This window comes from Falco peregrinus, chromosome 3 (assembly GCF_023634155.1).
Source record: "Falco peregrinus isolate bFalPer1 chromosome 3, bFalPer1.pri, whole genome shotgun sequence".
NCBI lineage: Eukaryota > Metazoa > Chordata > Aves > Falconiformes > Falconidae > Falco > Falco peregrinus.
This window is the reverse complement of record NC_073723.1, coordinates 72,764,918-72,785,751: the sequence shown is the minus strand read 5'-3', so window position 1 is coordinate 72,785,751 and position 20,834 is coordinate 72,764,918. Positions and strand designations below refer to the sequence as shown.

At 42.4% G+C, this 20,834-nt stretch overlaps 1 protein-coding gene across 1 annotated transcript in view; it reads left to right on the top strand.

Annotated features, from left to right (window-relative positions):
- Positions 1–2,246: 2,246 nt before the first annotated feature.
- CTNNAL1 (catenin alpha like 1) overlaps positions 2,247–20,834 on the top strand; it is a 58,705-nt gene continuing 40,117 nt past the window's right edge. The window contains exon 1 of the mRNA XM_055801060.1: positions 2,247–2,468. Within this exon, the coding sequence (XP_055657035.1) occupies positions 2,343–2,468 (126 nt within the window). The 5' untranslated portion in view covers positions 2,247–2,342. The remainder of the gene's footprint in view (positions 2,469–20,834) is intronic.

The window sequence follows — 20,834 nt, the reverse complement described above, 5'->3', positions numbered from 1 at the left end:
ACCTCTGCTACTAACTCTGATTTGAATCACAAAATGGGAAGTCCGATCTGTTATTGCATTGATGAACACATGCAGCCATCGTTGAAATTAAGGGACCCAGACTTGGCTAACCATATCAAATTATAAACCACTTGTGCACCCAAGCATGTATGTGCTTCTAGTTAATTTCTGATGTGAATTGTCATATATGTAGATGATAATGATGTAGATACTTTCTGCTATGATAATGTTCATAAAATAGTCAATGAGTGGGAATTAAATCTGAAGGAGGATACAAATTCAAGTAGAAAGGGGAAGCGGGCAAAGCAATGCACTTCTCTCTCTCTGGTATTACTGACACTTTGCCTGGTGTATGCTTCAGCTTATGTGAGCCAGAAATCTCCTGCACCCAGTGTAGAGTCCTGGGGGGGCTGCAACTACACCTAACCTCGATACTCTATCAAAACGTAAAAGTAAACAATAGTTCCTGCCAAAGGCTTAGAATCTGGGTACTGAGAAGTAAAGGGAAAACAAATGATCTGAAAAAGAATGAAAGAAAATGAGAATTTAAGGAGAAACCCCCCAAGAAATCTGAAGTGTGCTCTAAGCCACTTTGATCAAGCATGAATAGCATTTATTTCAGGTCTACACCATTATTCAGATGTTTTTGTACCATGGCAGATTTAAGCCTTTGGTTCTCTCCTGTAACGCTTGATGTTATATAAGATGTCATTTTAGAAAATATGAGACCATGTTGGAAACCAATTTCCTGAAGAGCTAGGTGTAGGGTCATACCGTTATCCAGGGTTATACTTGCAGTTCTGGCAATTTTCTTTTGTAATAAATATGGATAACTCGATAGGACTCCAAAGGACAACAAATGCTGTCCTTTATCTTATGTCTAGGTTTCAAAATTGTGCAAAAGACACTTTGTGCAAAAGAGGTCAGAAATCTTTCCCAAGACAGAAAATGATACTATGTCCTTGATCTAACAACATAAAAAAAGCCAAAGACACTTTTACAGAGTTGTGTTGTGTGAGAGCTGAGCAGTCAAAGACAAACCATCAGCTCTGACCAGGAACTAAGCAGTTATGTTAGAGAGGTTTGCTAGCCCAGACCCTGCATAGGGCTTGTTGGCTCACGCACCGCACTGCACTGAGTTACCCCAGTTCTGGACTAGAGGTGCTTTGCACCTTGGTAGTTTGGATCACAGCCAGAAGAGCTCTGTTCTGTTTCCACAGTTTTGTGTAGACAAGCATGTAGAAGAATCAGCTGTACAAAGTACATACAGCCAAATTAGACGAGTAAGCATCTATGTATTAATGCTTTTTGAATACAGGTTATGAACTAATGTGAAGAAGTGAGTTTAGCCCATTCTAAACCGGAACACACACACAAAAAAAACCCAAATCCAAAAAACCCCAACAACCTGCCAAAACCAAGAAACAAAACCAACGCACTTTTATTCCATTGAAATTACTTCGCCGCCTCGCTAGATCAATCATAGCACCAAGGCTGCGCAAAACCAGATACACACACTAGCTGATCTCTGGAAGCAGCCCGCGTGCCAGGTATGGAATACAAATCACTGAAAGGCAGGAGAAGCCTTTTTTTCCCTTCGCTGGGAGACTACTAAGGGAAAAGCTGATGGAGTTTAGTTGAAGACAGCTCACTAGTCCCCCCAGACGCTACCGAGTACGCGAATCGTGATTTCAACACTCCTCAAGGCGAGAGCTGACTCTCCCTCGCCCCCGCACCGGCGGCCCTGGGCCCTCCCCGGCTGGGACCACCAGGTTCGCGCCGGCCGGTGCCGCTGCAGCCCAAGGCCGGTTACCGGCCCGGACCCCTGTTTCCCCGGCGGCCACCCGAGCCCCTCAGCTACCTAGTCTGACACCTAGTCTGGTGTCCCCGCTCGGGCAGGGACCCTCCGCCCGCCTCGGGCGGGAGCCACTCAGACACTCTCCGCTGGGAGCGGCGGCGACCCGCCCCGCTTTGCCGCCTCTGGGGCTCCGGGCTGAGGGGCCGGGGGCTCGGCGCGCCCGCGAGGCGCGAGAACGGGGGGGGGGGGGGGGGGGCGGGGAGGGGGCGGCGGGCGCGGAAATGGGCGCTGTCGCTTTAACTCCCGTCCCAAGGGGCGTGGAAGGGGCCGCGGGAGTTGGGGGCGGGCGGGGGGGGTGGGGGCTGAGCGCGCGCGCGCGGCATCGCCTGGCGCCCCGGCGAGGCAGCGGTGCCCTGGCTGGGCGGGGGAGGGGCACGGGGCGGGGCGGCGGCGGTGGCGGCGAGGCGCGGAGCGGCGGGAGCGGAGTTGGCCCGGCGGGAGCGCGGGCGGCGGCGGCCGCCGGGGTGCCGGTGCGCTCCCCGCTATGGCCACGTCCCCGTGCAGCAGCAGCGGCGTCTCCTCGTCGTCCTCGTCGGGGCTGGGGGCGGACGCGGGGCTGGAGATCCGCACGCGCTCCGTGGAGCAGACGCTGGTGCCGCTGGTGTCGCAGGTAGAAATGCCGCCGCGCGAGCCCGGCCCGCCCCCCCGCAGCCCCCCGCGGCCGGGGGCAGCGACCGGCGCCCGCCTGGGGCCCGCCCCCCTTTCCCGCCCGGGACGGGGCTCGGCCGCCGCCGAAGTTTGTGCTCTCGGGTCGCGGCGCTTCGTAGCCCCCCCCCCTCCCTCCGGCCGCTCGGGCGGGGGCGGCTGCTCTCCGCCGCGCCCCCCGCCTCCCTCCCCGGCGTCCCGGGCCCGGGGTCCCGCCGGCGGCGCGGGGCTGATGCTGCTGTGCTGGCGCGTCCCCGCGAGGAAGGCTCCGAAGTTCCCCGCAAGGTCGCGGTGCCGTTGCGTAACGCCCGCGGCGCGGAGGCGCTGCGGGGCCGCCGGCGGTTTGGGCCCGGGGTGCCGGGGGGCTGCGCCGCCGCCCGGGGTAGCCGGCCGGCCCGGCCGCCCGCCTGAGGGCTCCCCGCGTGGGGTCGGTGGCGGCGTGCCCCGCCGGTGGGAGCGGGCGCGTCCCGGGGGTCCGGCGGAGCTTTGTGTTTCGCGGTCCGGCCCCAGCGTCGCACCGATTGGAGCTCTCGCGGCGCCCGGGGACGGTCCCCGAGTTTTAAGGAGTTAAATGAGACGCGAACTGTGCCTGGGTGACCTGGTAACGTGCTTCGCACGGTGCCTAACGAGCTTGAAAAAAAATCAACATCAGGCTTGCGGGTGGTCTGCTAAGTAATTACATGCCCGCCGCTTCGGTGTTGGTAGTTTGTCTGGGTTTTTTTCCGATCTTTAGTTAGAAATTTGGCGCTTGATACACCCAATGCAACTTTTCTTTCTTGAAAAATAATGTATTAAAACGGCATGGTGCTTGCCGTATAGCGTTTTTGTACTTTTGAGCACTGATTATTAAAGTGAGCAAGTCAAAACTTACCTGTACAAAATCTTCTAAATGATGCGTATGGAACAGCTGTGCGAAAACAACTGGTCCTGGTGAGGTCAAGTTATGGTTATACCATCATAGCCCATCTGGAAACAAACTGTTGTAAGCCTTGTTTTGCAGTTGTACAGCTGGGCTGCAGGAAGGGTTTGTGATGGATAGCTGTGTTTCTGGAGTTAGTCTTTTTGTTTTCTGGAATTTGTCTTTCACTGTTTAAAGAAATCGTAGTCGGTTTGAAGAAGCCCATGGAAGGGTTTAAACCACTTGTTCCAACGCGAAGTAAAATTAAAGTTTAGTGGATTTCCTACTCCTGAAACAGTTGATAGAGGTAAAATACGGAGCCAGCTTTTAGGAAGTTTGAGAGCTAACAGAAACCATTCCAGTTGCAGAGGCGGAATTTAATTGCGTATGTTAAAGTCTTAATTGTAATAGATTTCTGCGGAGATGGGCACATTCTCGTTCCTTTGGAATACTCCTTATGAACAGTGGTCTTATTCTCTGTGGAATCATTGCACATGTAATATGTCATGTATGATTTTTCATTGACCACAAAACCTATGACTGCATCTTCCAATGTTCAAAGTATCTTTTACCTCCCCTGCGTACGGCGTGAGGTGTCTGAGCATTTGTGAACGCTCAGAGCTTACAGTTTTCCTGGTAAAGCGCTCCAGACTTCAGATGAGCTTGTTCCCTTGAAGTGTGAGCCCCGAGCTCTGTTCAGATACAGGCTGAAGCTGCTGATGGTATCGGCAGTAGCTCCCTACACTTGCCTGATAAAATACCCCACTGAATTACCGGTTTGTCAGTTCTGTCTGTACTGTTTTGTCTAGATTGTTCAGTAGAGGTCTCACTGGCTGGCTTTGTTTGGGTACTTACGCAGAAATATAGAGTACTTAATCTCAGAGTTTGGTTTCATATTCTACATGAACTATGTATCAGCAGTCATAGGACCCTGTTTTTCTGCTTGTATGAAATACACTTGCAAAGGGATTTGTTCTTGCTGTGAAGTTAACTCGACACTTTACCCTTTTGTTAAAAACTAAGAAGCGCTATGTGATACTTGCATACTACTGAAAAAAGAATGTTGCTGCTGCTTTACTTTATTTACTTTGAGCAAAGAGGAAACAAAAGGTGCCCTGTTTGACAAACTCACTTTCAGTCTCTTGTGGAGCTAAATCTGTTCTTTTAGGGGGAGGAAAAAAAAAGGCATCTGCATTGATTCTTATTTAAATTCTTGTCCTGTATAAGTACATCATCCTAATTAATGTGTAATACTGTGTGTTTGACCACTTGCCTCTTACTCAGAAACTGTGAGCGTTGTTTTTGTTTATTTTTAATTGTGCTTTGCAGCTTTTATTTCTCTTACACAGTATCAGAGTGTATTTGCTGCCAGCAGTAGGATAAGATTCCTATTTTCCTAGCAGGAGAAATTACCCTTGGAGTTATTACTGGATATATTTATTAATAAATTTGTTTTTACACTTACATTTACAGAGTTAAACTAGGTCTTCGTTTTCTCTAGTACTGTTCAGACCCTGATGTGGCACTATTAGAATAGTGCCACAGACGACAAAAGAAGACGGCAAATTTAAGCCGCAGTATTAAGCATATTTGCTAACGCTTCTTTTTCACTATCTACATATCTGTGCTGTGAAGAGATTCTTTCTACAGTATTGTGCAAAGCATGTGGCATACAGTTCATAAAATACAGCTTGTGAGGTCAGAGCCCACAATTTTCTTCAGAACAAGTAGAATTCTCTTTTCCCAGATGGGTGACTTCAGTGTTTTACACATAAATAGTACAGCATTCTTCAAAATCTAGACATCTCCTTCACTGCTGCTACTCATTTCCAGTCTAATTATGTTGGATTTTATTTTTTTTTATGGAAGGTTTTTGGCAACACAAGTCAGGAAGCATGTTTAAAGTGGTCAGTGCTGACTCATTTACTAACAAGTCATTTAAACAGTTGAGGAAAGGCAAGGATGGGGAAAAAGCACTTTCCAGGATGTGGCTCCACCAGTGGCTTCCTCAGTTGCCATTATGTATCTGTTTGCTAGTCTAGCGGTAGTTGGGCTTGTTCATGGCTGTAGGAGTCTGGATCTGCTCTAAGAAAGCACTTTTGAGAGACTGCAGAATAGGTTTTTGTCAACCTTCACTGTCATGCACTTGGGAAAAGTTCACTGAGAGGGAACTTTGAGCTCTGTCTTTGCATGTTCCCAAAAAAACAAAGTCAGTTTTCTTAGCTGAAGGTGACCTATCCTCCAGCATCCTGACTGTAGACCTGTGTGATTATAGCTAGCTGTGCAACCTTCAGAAAGCCTGTTTTGTCATAGGAACTTTGGAGAATGTGTGCCCACATGTTACTGAACATGTTTTCCCAACCTTCTTGGTACAGGAGATCCTGTCAGAGGTTTGGGAGTTGGCTTGATCTATATAGTCAAAATAGAAGCCTAAATAGCTAAAAAAAGCCCATGAGACCAGTGTTTCTGAATTTTGTTATTGTCGGTCACAGATTCTGCATAAGTTAACAGTGGTACTTGCCTTGAGGTGGATGAAACCTGTTCTTTACTATGGTATTGTTTCCTTGCTTTATCTGAAGCTAGGTAAAATAATTTCAGTTTCAGTAAATGCTGTCTAGTTATGTAACATTACATAATGTTCTGCCAGTATTCTGTTTTTCCAGAAGTTTCTGGAGTTACATATTAAAGCCTAAAGAAGAACCAACAGCTAATGTTTTCCTATTTATGTACAAAGCTTACTGATACAGTTTTCAGGATGAAGTTAATGACTTTAGAATAACCATACTAGATCAAGCTGGAGGTCCATGTATAATCTAATATATATCCTATATCTAATATAAAATTTCTCGATTCTTTTTGTCAGTTACCAGTGGCATCCCTCAGGGACTGATACTAGGGCCAGTATTGTTTAACATCTTTATTAATTATCTGAATGTTCCCTGGATGATGGGCCAGCATGTTCAACAGGCATGTGAACTCCCCTACAGTGAGTTGGGGAGTGTGTGATAACGCTGGAGGACAGGGCTGTTAGACAAAGGGACAAGCCAAACAGATGATTGACAGGAAGTTTGTGAAGTCCCACCAAGGCCCTTATGCCAAATCCTGCATGTGGGCCAGGATAACACCACGCAACAGTACAGGCTGGGATCAGCTGCCTAGGGAAAACCTCTGTGGGGGAGGACATGGGGATCCTGGAGGACAAAGAGTTGAACAGGAGTCAGCAATGATGGCTGGCTGCACGCTGGGTTGTTAGCGGCTGCAGGCTGCAGAAAGGATTCTTCCCTTCTGTTTGGCACTTGTGAGACAGCATCTGCAGTACCATGTCCACTTCTCAGCTCCCCGGTACCAGGGAGCACACTGACATAGCGGAGCATGTGGCGTAAGGGGAGAGGCTGAAGGAAGTGGGGTTTTTTTGGTCTCCAGAAGAGAGGTGTAACGGTCAGCTAGGACCTAGCACTTTCCCATCTGTATCACTTTAATCTGTGGTGCTTTTTCATCTGGCCAATGGCAGAGTTTACTGCGGACTACAGTTGCCCACCTAATGGACAGGTACGGAGAAGACTGAGACAGACTGCTCCCAGACATGTATGGTGATAGGACAAGAAACAATGGACAGAAGTAGGAACATGGGGAAGTCTGATGAGATGTAAGAGAAGGCCTTTTCCAGCGTAAGGGTGGTCAGATGCTGGATGAGGTGTGCAGAGCACCTATAGAGTCTGGAGTTTTGGAGATGTTCAGAACTAATTGGACGAGGTCCTGAGCAAAATGCTTTAAGTGGGCCTGGTTTGAGCAGGGAGCTGGACTAGATAACCCTGGAAGTCCCTCTCATCATAAACAAGTCTGATTCTACACCACCCCACCCCACCCCAGCTATGTATTGTATTGGAAAGATCTTGCATAGGAAGCTAGGTTGGTACTTTCCCTTCTGTATCACTTTAATCTGCAGTGATTTTTTTTGTCTGACATTTTGTTCCCTGTCAATGTTGCAAGATGTTTCTGCAATTTTGAAGTCAGATTTTATCTTTACTGTCTTGATTAACTTAGGATCGCCAGCAAATTGTCATCATTTTATTACCTGCTTATCTCTCCTCCCTCTTTATGATCATGTAGAATAATCCATAGCCCAGTGCATGTTTCTGTGAAACTCCATTGGTCACTTCCCTCTATTAAAGTAAGCAATCATCTACTTCCTGCCTTCCTACATCTTCCTTCTCTTCATTCTGTCTCTTAGTGGGATTCATACAAAGGGCCTTCTTTCATTTTCTTCAGAGACTTGCTTGGTGTCCTTTGAAACCTTTGGTATGGACTTTGTTTTCTAGTTTTCTTTCAGCAGACTGCCTCCTTATGCATATAACCAGTGATGTCTACAGAGAAATCTGGTGGTTTTGTGAGGCAGGAATTCCTTTAACAAACACATGTTGAGTCTTTGCTGGTACGTCATATTTATTTAGGTGTCCACTACTTCTGTTGTTCCCAATTTTTTGTATTGAATTGTAATGTACAAGTGTTGGGCAACCTCCGTACCTTAACTGTTGACCTAGTATTAAGCAGCAGATAGCATGAGAAAGTTGATAAAATCTGTTGCATCTTTCAATCTCTTGAAATCCTAGTGAATAACATGTTGGCAAGTTTTTCAGGTTCATTTTATGTAATGTTTTCATAGCCTATTCTGCAGTCACTTTGATTCCACACAGATTTTCCAAGTACATCACATAGATACCTTCTGGAGTAGGAATTGCTTTACTTTCTTTTATAGTTGAGCACAAGTATGAATAGCTGCTCTGCTCTGTTCTTATTTTCTGTCAAAGGGATGGGGCAAAGTTGTGTTAAGTAAGTAACTGGTTATATCAGGCTTATAACTCCTGAAGAAATGGACTGTAATAGCTGGTAAGTTACTGTATGTTTAGTGGAACTGGTTATTTTCCGTGGAACTGGTTATTTTCCATGGAACTGAACAAGCATGTTCTATTAAAGGGATTAAAGAGAAGTGGGAAACTGTGGAGATGGGGGTAGTTTTGTTGGGAGTTTGGACTCCTGTTCCATGACACTGGTCTTTGAATTTTGTCTGTAGGCTAGCAGTGTCTTTGGGGAAGCTGTCTTGTGGTCTCATTGGCTTGAAAGTCCTCAAGTGACTGGGAACTACTACATTGCTCGCATTGTACTCAGTTCAGTAGCAGCAGAACGATGAACAGTAACTCACATACAGTTCCTCAATATACCTGTACATGTGGACCTTAGTATACCTCCTTAGTGAAGGGTATTTCCTCTGGATATAGCAAAGGAGCTTCATAAGGCTTTATTTTGGGGGGGATGTATGCACGCGTGGTGTCAACACTGGCCAGTACCTATGTAAGAGGTTTATATGTGTGATATGCGTTTATGTGATACCTTTCAAGGAGCGTTCATTTCTCTAAACTTAATAGCTGCAACACTAGTAACCTTGGGAATTAGTCATGGACTTGTCTTAATGGTCCTTTTGCTTACAGGTTTAAAGCACTGTTAGACTTCTAACTGGATTTCAATAGCTTTTTGTTCTTGGACATCTACAAAACCTGGCGGGGGGAAGAACCTGCCACTTTTTCCCTACCTGTTTTTCTTCTACATCATGCATCGGTCTTTATATATAAGCTGATGTTTGCATGGCTGTAGCTGTAGTATTGTATTGCAGTACAGACTCATTACATACCTACTTTTGCACTTGTTGCAAATCAAACGTGCTCTCTCTTCTTTAGAGGCTAAATACAAACGTCTCATGTACTTTCTGTACAGCAGTCATAAAAGTAAGGAATATGGTCTTATTCCCATCCTGAACTTCAACATTCAGTTGAAGCTCTCATCTTCTTTGCATTTCCCATGCAGCAGATGCACTGAGAGATTTGTTCCAGCAAGTCCCTTGGCTGCTTTGTTTCCCTAGGCATTTTTGGTACCTCTAGGCCTTTCTGTTTCCCAGCTCTAAGGTGCTAAAGGGTTCTTATATTGTTGGCTGTTCTTGCTCCCGTATGGTGCTAGGGGGGCTTGCGCTTTGCCCCTTATGGCTCTCTTTGGAGTGTGGGAAAATTCCTTTTTGGAAAAAGTAGGGTAATCCATACTTGTCTTAAACTCTTTGCTTTCTTCAGTTCATCTGCGGGGCAGGAGGAAATCTGAGTGCACTCCTTTTAAAATGCTTCTTGGGTACTAGTATTTATTCTTCAGTACCTCAAAAATTCTAGTAACTTGCAAGCTTTAAGAAGCTATTTCTCCCCTTTTCCAGGATTTTCTTCTTTGTGAATTAATTTGGTACTCGCTTTAGACGTGAGGCTTGGCACTACTGTTGAGTAATAAAATTAGGAATCATGGTGTAGAGGCTTGTGTTGTAACTTGTACTGAGTGCAGCAAACCTCCTGTTAAATTCTTCATAGTTTACATCCTGTACCGCAGAGAAACTATGCCATGGATGCAGAGTCATACCCGTTAGCTGCTATCGAGTCTGGAAGCATGTGGTGTGCTGCCTGTGTGCACAGTTGCACCTTGTTGGTTTCAATTAGTCACTAGCTCACTGACTCTTCCTCTTTGGTTTCATAGGTATTGTGGGTTAAGTTGTGAGTTTGTGGTTTGTATTACAAAACTTTCACTCCACAAAAATTTTTCTTTTTTTTTTTCTACATGAAGCTTAACTGTTCAGCTGTTTCTCAGCCTACACTTGATATTCTGTGCCCCTAAAGGCACCTGATTATTTCTCTTTGATTTATGCAGAAAAGTTAATCTTAGGAGTTTGTGATCTGGATGAAAATAATGTGATTACTTTAGTCACAGTATCAGTTGTATTTCTGGGCTGATGTGGTTGCAGGTTTCCCTTTACTGAGGCTAGTCTTTAATTGACAACTATTTAGTTATTGAAGCTACATTATTATATAACAGTGAAAGGGAAATAGATAACAATTTATAGTTGTGGTTTTTAAGGTATGCTGGGGAGCACAGGAGTACCTTAGAATATCCTAAGTAGGTAAATTATTTTGTTACATTAGTAATTAATGATGTTAATATCACTAATGATACCCTGCTTTACAGGAAAAATGACACTTGAACATTTTATCCCATGAGCAACAGTACTACCATGAAACTGCACTGGTTTCAGGTTTTTTTTCTGTGACCCCTTCGATGGTGAAATTGGCTGAGTAAAGCTAGGCTACTGCTTTATAATGTTCAGTACCTTAGTCTTTGATGCAATAAATGAAATCAGACTAATGTTTCAAGTAGTTGGGGTAAGATGCTTCTTACTGACATAGGTGAAAATCAATTGCTCTTTTTCAGTGGCATCTTATCTTTCAAATTTATGAGATCTGATTAATGACTTTTCTATAGATTAAACAAATCTTTGTAGTTCCTCCAGTAGAATGAGTATTAAATCAAAACTGCCATACAGTGATCCTGCACAAAAAGAATTAGTGCAGCTTTCTTGCTATTCAGCATTCTTAACAGATGGTTTTAGACAGATTAGGTAGGGAAATCCCCAAAGGATGAATTATGAATTAATGATTGCAAACAACTCTTGATTATAGTTTAATAAAACTGCTGTATGGTATTATGAGCCTATGGCTTTCTGCATGGGTTTATTTTATGTTTATTAATTCATTGACAAAGTGCAACCCTTGCTAGACAGAGCCTTAAATGATAATTTTTACTCATCGAGTTATATTGCATTCCATCACTAGCCTTATTTAAAGCTAGTGAGGTAAATGAGTAGTGATACAGACTTTAGTGCCAACTTGTAACTGTTAATCTTCTCTAGATACTGAATGGGGTGACTTCTTCGTTTTATACATAAAATTCTCAAATGGTAAGATAACTCCTAAACACAAGTTAGAAAAGTCATGTATGAACAAATCCTAAGGTTCTTTCAGAAGTATATGGAAAAATAAAAAAATATGGAGTTGCTTTTGTCTTAGAGAAACACTTTTGTATTGACTTTTTATATTAAGTAGAATAAATATAACCAATTATAACCACACAAATAGTGTATTTTCAAGTAACAGTAAAGTAAAATTGTGCTGTAGTAACAGGATGTAAACATCGGTTTTGGGGTAGTGTTTTAGTTGAGGTTTTGTTGGGTTTTTTATTTATTCACAGGTGTCAGAATTCTTTATGAGAGTAATATTGTCCAAAGTTGCAAGTGTTTAACATGTAGTAGTTTGACCAGTGTAGGGAATGTTCCCTTTTAATTATTAAAGACTCTGTATTTTATCTCAATGGCACACTTAAATAATCTTAAATTTTCCAACTAAATGAGTTTTTGTTGCCCTTGTGCTCTTCAAGGAAGCAATCAGAAGAATATAGAGACTTGTTAACATAAATAAAATGATGGTCCGTGGATTATATGAAGTTTTTGTTTGGTTTTACACTCCTGTAGGTGGATAGTAGTTGGATTTGCATAGACTTTTCCAGAGCACACTGTACTCCTTCCTGTTAAATGCCTAGGGCAGGTATGTGCTTTTCAAGGTGAAATACCAGGTGTTGCTCTGAATTGAAGTGGTATGTCAAAATGCCGCTAAGGAAGCCTTCTCTAAAAACACTGGAGGAACCTTTCTTTCTGCAACATGCCATGCAAGATGGATTGAATGGATGATACTAGTGTCAGTGAGGCTGCCTGTTTATGGGACTAACAAGCAACTTTTTCTGCATCTTCAGGAGCCAATCCTGATTTGATTAGAAAGAATTCTCAACTGCATGTGGTATCAGTGTGTTGTTCCTGTTAGATCCTTTATTGCGCTGTCTGAATTTTTAGTTTTTAGCTTTTTTAATAATCAGCTCAGAGTTGGCTTGGGCATTGTTTGCACAAGGAGTAGAAGGTTAGGGAAATTAACAAAGATAAGTTAGGGAGGAAAGCCACAATGATCATTTGCCATTCAGTCTCTGGTTTTGAGGTGACCTGATCATATTAGTAAATTGAGTGGATTCCGAGACTTGCATCTCTCTGCTGAAAACATGTCTGCATCTGTTTTAACCACATCTGAAAGTGCACTTTAAACAATGAACTTCCCACTGAGTTGGTCTTGTTTACTTGGGCTTGCTTATGGCCAGTATTTCTAGGTGCAGAATGAAAAATGGTAATAGTTTCGGTTTTGAAATCTGCCCATTTAGGTAAGAAGATACTAAACTGAAGGGCAACAGGAGGGGAGGAAAATGTACTGACTTATACGCCCCTGAAACCATTTATTTGGTCTGTTGGCTTATGTTCACTTGTTCTAGTGAGGTAGTTGTGTGTTTCTGCAAACTTCAAGACAGCAGTTGAGTGAGAAACACAATTCACAATGAAAAGTGCAGTAAAGGCCATTTTATTTTTGGATGCATTTTATCATAGGTAAACATTTATTTAGTGATGTTCAGTATACTTGTCGGTACACGGATCATATAATCAGAAGAGGTTACATTGGACTTCCAATTTGAGCAACTTGACATGAGTTGGCAAAAATAGTTTTTCAAAGGTCCAAATTTCAGTCTTTAAACTTTCATACATCTCTTCAAAAAGAGAAGGAATCTTGAACTTGAATTGTCTGAAAATTAAGATCTTTACGATCATCATCATTTCTATAGAAATTCTGAAGACACCTTCTTTGGGTGGAAGGTAGGGCAGTCCTGTGTCTTGTAGGGCATGTGATAATAAGAGTAAACAAGGTAGCTTTGATCAGTGGTGAGGCCTCACTGAGCGTTCTCCAGTGATCCTTCTACTCGTCTTCCATGTGTGGGAAAAAAGAAGGGAGGATGGCAGGAGTGCAGGTCAGGTCAGTTTTCATGTACTTTTCTGCCCCATATCCGCAGATCGCTGTGGATCCCTGATTTTAAGGAGTCTGTGAAAAGTGAACGTTGGAAAGCAAGTGTATTTTTCCTTTACAACAGTGTTATGTTAGTAACATTATTAAAGTAATTCAAGCCTCCACATGATTAAGAATCTACAGGCTGCTAGAACTAGTCAGCTGTGTTCATTCCTTTTTGTTTTTTTGGTGTTTCTTTGGAGTTCCTTTTCACAACAACTTGCAAAAAAAAGTTGGAAATAATTTAATCCCACTGAAAAATGTTTTCTGAAGTTTCCAGAGTTTTCATTGCTTTGGAAAAAACCCCACAAATCCTCAAACCCAAAATAACTTGCACTGTAGGAAATAAATTGGTGTCATCAAAGTACCACCTCTCAAGAGAACAAGTTCATCTGTATCACATTTTGGATAACCATTTTCTCAATGGTGTTTGGTTTGGATCTTGAAATTTAAAGGGCCATTGGTTTTCTAGGAGTGCATTCAGCACAGAGAAAGGGTATTCACTACTATAGTACAGTCTTGCTGTGAGACAAATCCTTTCTTTTGATCTCTGTAACAATTCCAAGAATGTGTAACAAGTACATAATAATCTGAGTTGTGTGTTTGAATTTGAAGCTGTGTACTCTTGCCTTTCCTGGCAAACTTTAGAAGAGAGTAGGTTTCGAAGCTTAGATCTGAAGGAGGTGAGGAGGACTGTTCTCATCCCTTCCAAATAATATTTTTTTACCTGTTGAAGCTGGTGTGCTTGTGAGAAGTGCACAATTACACGTTGTGGTGTTTTAAAATGAAATGTACACTTTGCAGTTACCCAAAAATCTAGTTATGACTGCAATGTAGTTGGTGTCTTGTTTGCTTGTTTATTCTCATGCTCTTTTCTCGGCACACATTTGGGTATTACAGGAGATACTAGGTTAGGTATACCAGTGATCTGATTTGGTAGGGCTGTTCTTGTGTTGCTTGTCAGCTTTTACTTGTCGCTGCAGGTCCTGGATTGTTCCTTCTTCCTTTTCAGAGGTGGCTTATCAGCTTGTTAGACACTACAGGATTGCCTGGGGCTCTGCTAAGCATGTTGGCATTTGCCTACAGATAAGTGAACCAGCTTACAGGTTGTTAGTCTTATTTCATTTGCTTCCCTGAAGGCTTTTATGGAAGATGTGTACAAAAGCAATGAGAAGATGCTTTTAAAAAGCCTTCAGGTAAAGATACAACTACAACAGTCTCAATACCACAAGCGTAACAGAACTTGGCAGTCTTGAACTTGCAGCTTATTTGTACTGCCCTTCTATACACCAGTGCATAGGCAGTATGAGGAAAATACGTAAACAGGGAGTTGCAGGATCATACCACTCCTTGGAAGCTGTTCTTTTACTGACTTGTTGACTTGGGGTCTTAAATAAAGCGTTGAGATCTGCACAACTTTGGCAAGAAGGGATTGATCACCCTTTTGAATACTGTGTAGAAGAAACTGTTCTAGTTCAAGTGTCCATAAAGCAGAGGCAGCTGTCTAAGTGTTTTCAGGATAAATAGAATATGGGTTCTTACAGTTAACTAGCGCATTAGCAGTTACTGCAGTTGCATTTAATTTTGGTTAATCTTTTCTAGCCTTTGGAAACTTTAAAAATTGGGTTTCTACAGTTTATTTGTAGGGTTTTTCTACAGAATAAAGGGTGAGTAGGAAGATAAGGCTTTCCAATTCTAAAAATTCGCAGAATAGCCAGACTTCTAAAAAATACTTTTGTCCTTGAATTTGTAGAAAATGCTTAGTAAGACTTTGACTGGTGCCTGGACAGGCATCTAACCTTAACAGAGTTGATTTCTGGGACAGGTAAGCAGGTAGTTCTTGTTCACTTCCTAAGATCCCTGAGGCTCGTCTTGTGTGACAAGTCAGTGTGTAGACACTTCTACTTGTAGACCTTATGGACTGGATGTCAAATGCCAGCTGCTGCCTCTGTGCTCTCTGACCTGTGGTTGTATTCTGTAGCAGATGTGGGTGTTGGAACAATGTGTGCTGCTTCTGGCTAAATGGGTCTGAAGACCTGTTTGTCCTTAAGTAAAACACAAGACTAATGAGAGACAGTACCTAAAATGTAGTATTAGAAGTTCCCCCTGCCCCCAAACTCAAGATGAACTAATAAGAGTATGAGCAGTGTGGGAAAGGCCTTTTTGACCAATTTTTCCACATGTCCGGTCAAATGCAACTAAATTTACTTTACAGCACACTTCTATTGTAGGGTTTTGTAGCTTCTTCCCTAGTATGTAATGCTGTTACATTTTCTTAGCAAAGGCTTTCTATTCCTGGTATTAGTTTTTTTTCAGAAAGGAATTTTCTACCATTATGAAATTAATGGAAAGCAGAAGATACACAAAATGGAAGAGGAGCTGTGGTTCTAAGGATGCTGATCCTCATTGCGTAGATAAAATATTTTGGGTATTTTTTCTGTCAGGACAACTGATCAGTATGAGGCAGTAATAAATACTACTCCTGAGAGTCTATAAATTGTTCTGTGTACAACACGGTACTTACCCTATTCATCTCCCTCCCTGTGTTATCTTCCAACATGATTTCTCAGTTTAACTCATGTGTTTGTAGCAGTGGCAGTGAAATAACTATATTTTGCCTATTTTATGTATAGTTGTCCAGAAATACTTCCTGAAACCCAGTCTCTTAAGTATCACTTAGTTCTGTCATGCAAGACTTAATTACACTGACAATAAATAGACATTAGAATATTTTTAGCTAAGCATGCTGTCATGATGCTTCCTGTGCATGAAGCATTTAACGGCTTAAATGTCAGTATCTGAAGGCCCTCAAAAAGCTCTGAAAACAGCTGCTCAAAAACTGCCACAACTGAGCTTGTTTCCTTAAATATGAAGTATATCTTGATACATTATGGTTATATATATTAGTTTCAGTGAAGTATTTGTGAAAAGGCCGTTTTTTAGGGGCTGCTCATAACAAGTGACAAAAGATTGTAATGGACGTTTTCTTGAGACTGTACTCTCCTTAAACTGGTTGCCTCAAATCTCAGCTAAGTATTCCATGGAAATACTGTTAAGAGCTTGCATTAAACAGAACATGAGTACCATCAAAAGGACTGCTTCCTTTCTAGGACCTGATCAGTAAATCCTCAAGTAAACCACATGTAACTTATTGCTCTTGTTCAAAGAGACTTGCAGGTAATCTCTTCAGCTGTTAACTCCTGCCCAGACACCACAAATGTTAGTGACTGGGTAATACATGACCAGAATACAACGGATTAAATACTGGGGAGGTGTTAAACTTAAAAGAGAGTTTAGATAATGTTCTTGGAGTCCCAGGGGTTTCCTTCTTCTAAAAAAAAAAAAAACCCAACACAAAAAAACCAAACAAAAAACCCCTAAAACACAACAGTAATAGTTCTCGTCTGGTTGCAACTGGATGGGCTGCAGGGGAAAAGGAATTCTTCGTAATCTGAAATGTCCTTAAACACTGCAAGTTTTCACTGATTCAGTTTTTGATATGCTCTTAGAATATCTTTGAAGGAAGGTGGTCGCTGAGGAGAAAGTGCCTTGTTAGGTTTCTTGTGGGTCTCTGCTTTTCTTCTTTTAACTGGTCCAAATTTGTATCTTTGCTTTAAATGTTTAAAAGCCAAGAGCAAAAACTTTGCTTATTCTTTGTTTTAGAAGCCTAGCTTACTGGCCTTTTAGTGCTTACTGCTTTATCTGTATCCTGAAGCAGATAATACTGTATGCCTCTCCCCAACACCCTTCCTATTGTACTGCTTAGGGATTTTTTTTTTTTTACTATGGTCTGAACTAGATTTAAATATACAGTCTTTGTGCTGCTTATTAGCATCACAGTTTCCTTCAGTTTGTCACTTAACATCCTAGTGAAATTCCTAAGATCTTGTTTACTAGTTTTTCAAGCCTGATTGTTAATTACAAGTTTAAATCTTGAAAAAATCTGAAACTGCAGTTGCTATTACCTCTGCTTTTTCATAACTTTACTTCAAATAGAGGATATACCTGAGTGTATACCTGTCACTCAACACTTTGTGAAGGAAAGAGAAAGATACTTCTCAGAATTACACATTCTCCTTGTTTATACAGCAGTGTTTTCTGCGGGTGGCAGGTTACAAGAAGCCCATCTGTATCTGAAGAACTTTCCTCATGCGTTTGAAGTTATTAAGCATTTTACATTTGGTGTAGGTCTAACTCATGTTTCTAGAACCAAAGACAGCCCTCTTCCTTTAGCTGATATATATTTCATATCTTCCCTTATCTCTTTCTTTTATCATGACTTACCTACTCCTGTTTCAGGGCTATTTGTTACTTACTTTTTTTATAAGAAACATCCTATACACATTTTACTATAATAGTACAAGCTGCATTTGCAACATAACATTGATCACACTTTAAATAGGTGTTGCATGAAGCTCTTTGTCTTGGTCAAGCAGTCTTGAAACATACCAACTTCTGTTTTAGTTCTTTCACAATGTTTGTTTTTAACTGGAAAAAAAAAAAAGAGGGAGCTCAACAAACTTCCCTCCATTCTGATGTTAAGGTAGTTACTGTAGTGGCCCTAAGTTAGCCAGCCAGAGAAGAAATTATACCAGTTCATTATACCAGGAGGTATTTGCAAAGCCTCAGCTGCTGTGTATAACCGTAAGCTTCCAGACTGAGTTTAATCTGCATATACAAGCTGCTCTGGTGGGTGTCTAGAGTAGATCATAGAGTCGCAGAATGCTTTGGTTTGGAAGGGACCTTTCAAGACCATCTAGTCCAACCCCCCTGCCATGGGCAGGGATACCTTCCACTAAATCAGGTTACTCAAAGCCCCATCCAACCTGGCCTTGAACACTTCCAGGGATGGAGCATCCCCAACTTCTCTGGGAAACCTGTTTCAATGTCTCACCACCCCTACCGTAAAGTGTTCTTCTGATGTCCAATCTAAAACTACTCTCTTAGTTTAAAACCATTGTTCCCTGTGCTGTCACTACAGGCCTTGATAAAAAGTCTTTCTTTGTCTTTTTTTATTAGCCCTCTTTACATATTAAAAAGCCGCAGTAAGCTCTCCCTGGAGCCTTCTGCAGGCTGAACAACCCAAGCTCTCTCAGCCTTCCCTCACAGGAGAGGTGTTTGATCCCTCTGATCATCTTTGTGGCCCCCCTCTGGACCTGCTCCAACAGGTCCATGTTGTTCCTGTGCTGAGGGCTCCAGAGCTGGATGCAGTGCTCCAGGTGGGGCCTCACGAGAGCAGAGGGGCAGAATCACATCCCTTGACCTGGTCACACTAGGGTTGGCTTTCTGGGCTGCAAGCACGTGTTGCTGGCTCACGTCCAATTTTTCATGCACAAAGTGCTTTTCTGCAGGGCTGTTCTCAATCCATTTATCCCCCAGCCTGTATTGGTACTGGGGTTTGTCCCAACTCAGGTGCAGGACCTTGTGTTTGGCCTTACTGGTCTTCAAGAAGTTAAGATGACAGTGGTGATGGACCTGCGAAAACATCTGCTGATTCTTGCTTCACTTTGGGGTGGGATGGGGGGAGTATAGGGGGTGTCTTTTTTTGCAAAACTGTTGATCCCTCTGAAGAGAGTGCTAAAGAAGTGACAGAATTGTAAACTTCACCCATATCTCAAATGAAAGTGTTTCTGAAAAAGTTGTTAAACTTTATTAAAGCAACATAAACTGTCACATCTTCATTTTTATCATTTGCATACCTCTACAGTAACATACGGTATTAAAATGCCCTTGATAGTTGGTAAGAGGCAGCAGGATTCCTTTCACTCTGCAGTATTAGTTGCATATGCATTTTTTTTCAGGGTTATGTAGAACATGTTTAAACTTTCACTAGTATAGAATGCTGTGGAAGGTGAACTTGCAGCCAGGACGTACATCCAACTAGTATTCCGTTTGTCTTAGGCCAGTGTTATTTTATATATGCTTCTGAAAAGTCAGTAAGAGTATGAATGTAATGTTGGCCCTTTGTTTGCATATAGCATTGGTTTGCTTAGAAATCAGTTGAGTAAACAGAGTTGTGACCCTTTGTCAAATCGGTTTTCTTCAGTGTTTGGTCCAGTGCTCTCTGTAGGCTTGCTGCCCATGACTAGTCAAGAATTTGCCACCTGGGGTTGTTAGATTAGCTGCCGTCAGGTATTTGATCTACAGTGCGAGAATTGAGGAGAGCTGCGTAGTGCAGTTGGTTTTAATATCCATTTGATATTAATCTGAATTCCCACTGAAGTGACAGTAACTGTGTGTTTTGGGGAGTGTTATTCCTCCTGTAAAATGAACGTGAAGCTGTTCAGATGTTTGCTTAGTTTACTCTTTAATAGGACACTGTTTTCATCATCAGGTAGTATTTTCAGTGGATGGACATCAGGGGTTCATAGGTTTTGGAGCTGAAGTTTGGTGAACTGGGGGACTCTTACAGGGACAGATTTGTTGTATGAATTGTGGAGAGTGGCATTCCTTTAGAGCTTAGGTACAAGTTGGAGAAGTAGGGCGTATATAAGAAGGCAGTGGGCAGACAATGCATTTATGTAGTGTTGTTTTGTGTGAGGACAAAATATTTTTCTGTTCCCCTAGCAGTTCTTTGATAGAGCAGCACTGTTTATTGGAATAGTTCTGAGCTACACCCCCCTACCCCCCACTTTTTTTTTTTTTTTTTTTTTTGTTCAGAGTGCTCTATGAAATACTGACATTTTTCATTGCAAAGAGTTTAATACTGTAAACATGACCAAACCAGTTCCTGGCATTCAAAACCAGCCCCAGCAAGGTGTTAAAAAACACCACTATTTCCACTGCCCCCCTGCCCCGAAATATGACTCAGTCATTTCTGAAGGGTAAGCCTTGGGCATTGATCAAATTATGAAGCGGAACAGTTCCTGCACTGCTTCCTGCTCTGACCTTGGATCCAGTATGAGCTACAGCTTCTGTGCTCTTGCCCTACCATAAGCTTGAATGGTAGGAGAATATACGAATGAATGATGATTTAGATATTTTTTTTTTGAGGAATGGGCAAAGACATATGTGATTAAGCTGATACAGCTGAGGTGTTTGAACACTGGAGGTAGTTCACAAAATTCTGAGATTCTGTCAGCAGACATCTTTGAGCTCCTGGGCATGTGGCTTACAATGAAATTCTGTGAGCATTTGAAGTCATGCTTCTGCTGAAAGGAGCACTTCTGCCCATCTTTCTCGAGTCTGTACCTTTTCCCTTTGCCAACAAAAGTGTTCATACAGCTATGCAAGTGGACTGAACTGGGGAACTGATTATGAGGAAAACTGAAATAACAATCACCTTTTCCACAACTTAAGTTTATCCACATTAGATAAATTAATTGCAAAAATGAGAGAGGAGGGCAAGGACAGGCACGACTGTCTTCGTTGGCAGCAGTGATTACTTTTGTGCTGGTTTAGGATGTTTGAGACGACAGAGTTCAGTTTCTGTCCTGCATCTCACTGGAAAATTGTTGTCATACCGAAAATGTGAAGCTCATGTAACTGATTGCAATGCAGTTTGTAATTAATTAGTTCTGGGGTGGCAGGATTGCATGCCATTGTTGTGTTTGTTTAATGTCTTGGTTGAGAAGTTGCTTCTGCAATCCTGCCTTTCTCTTTGGGTGGGAGAGGGATCTCTTTGTTTCTTCATGTTTGGTGTTTT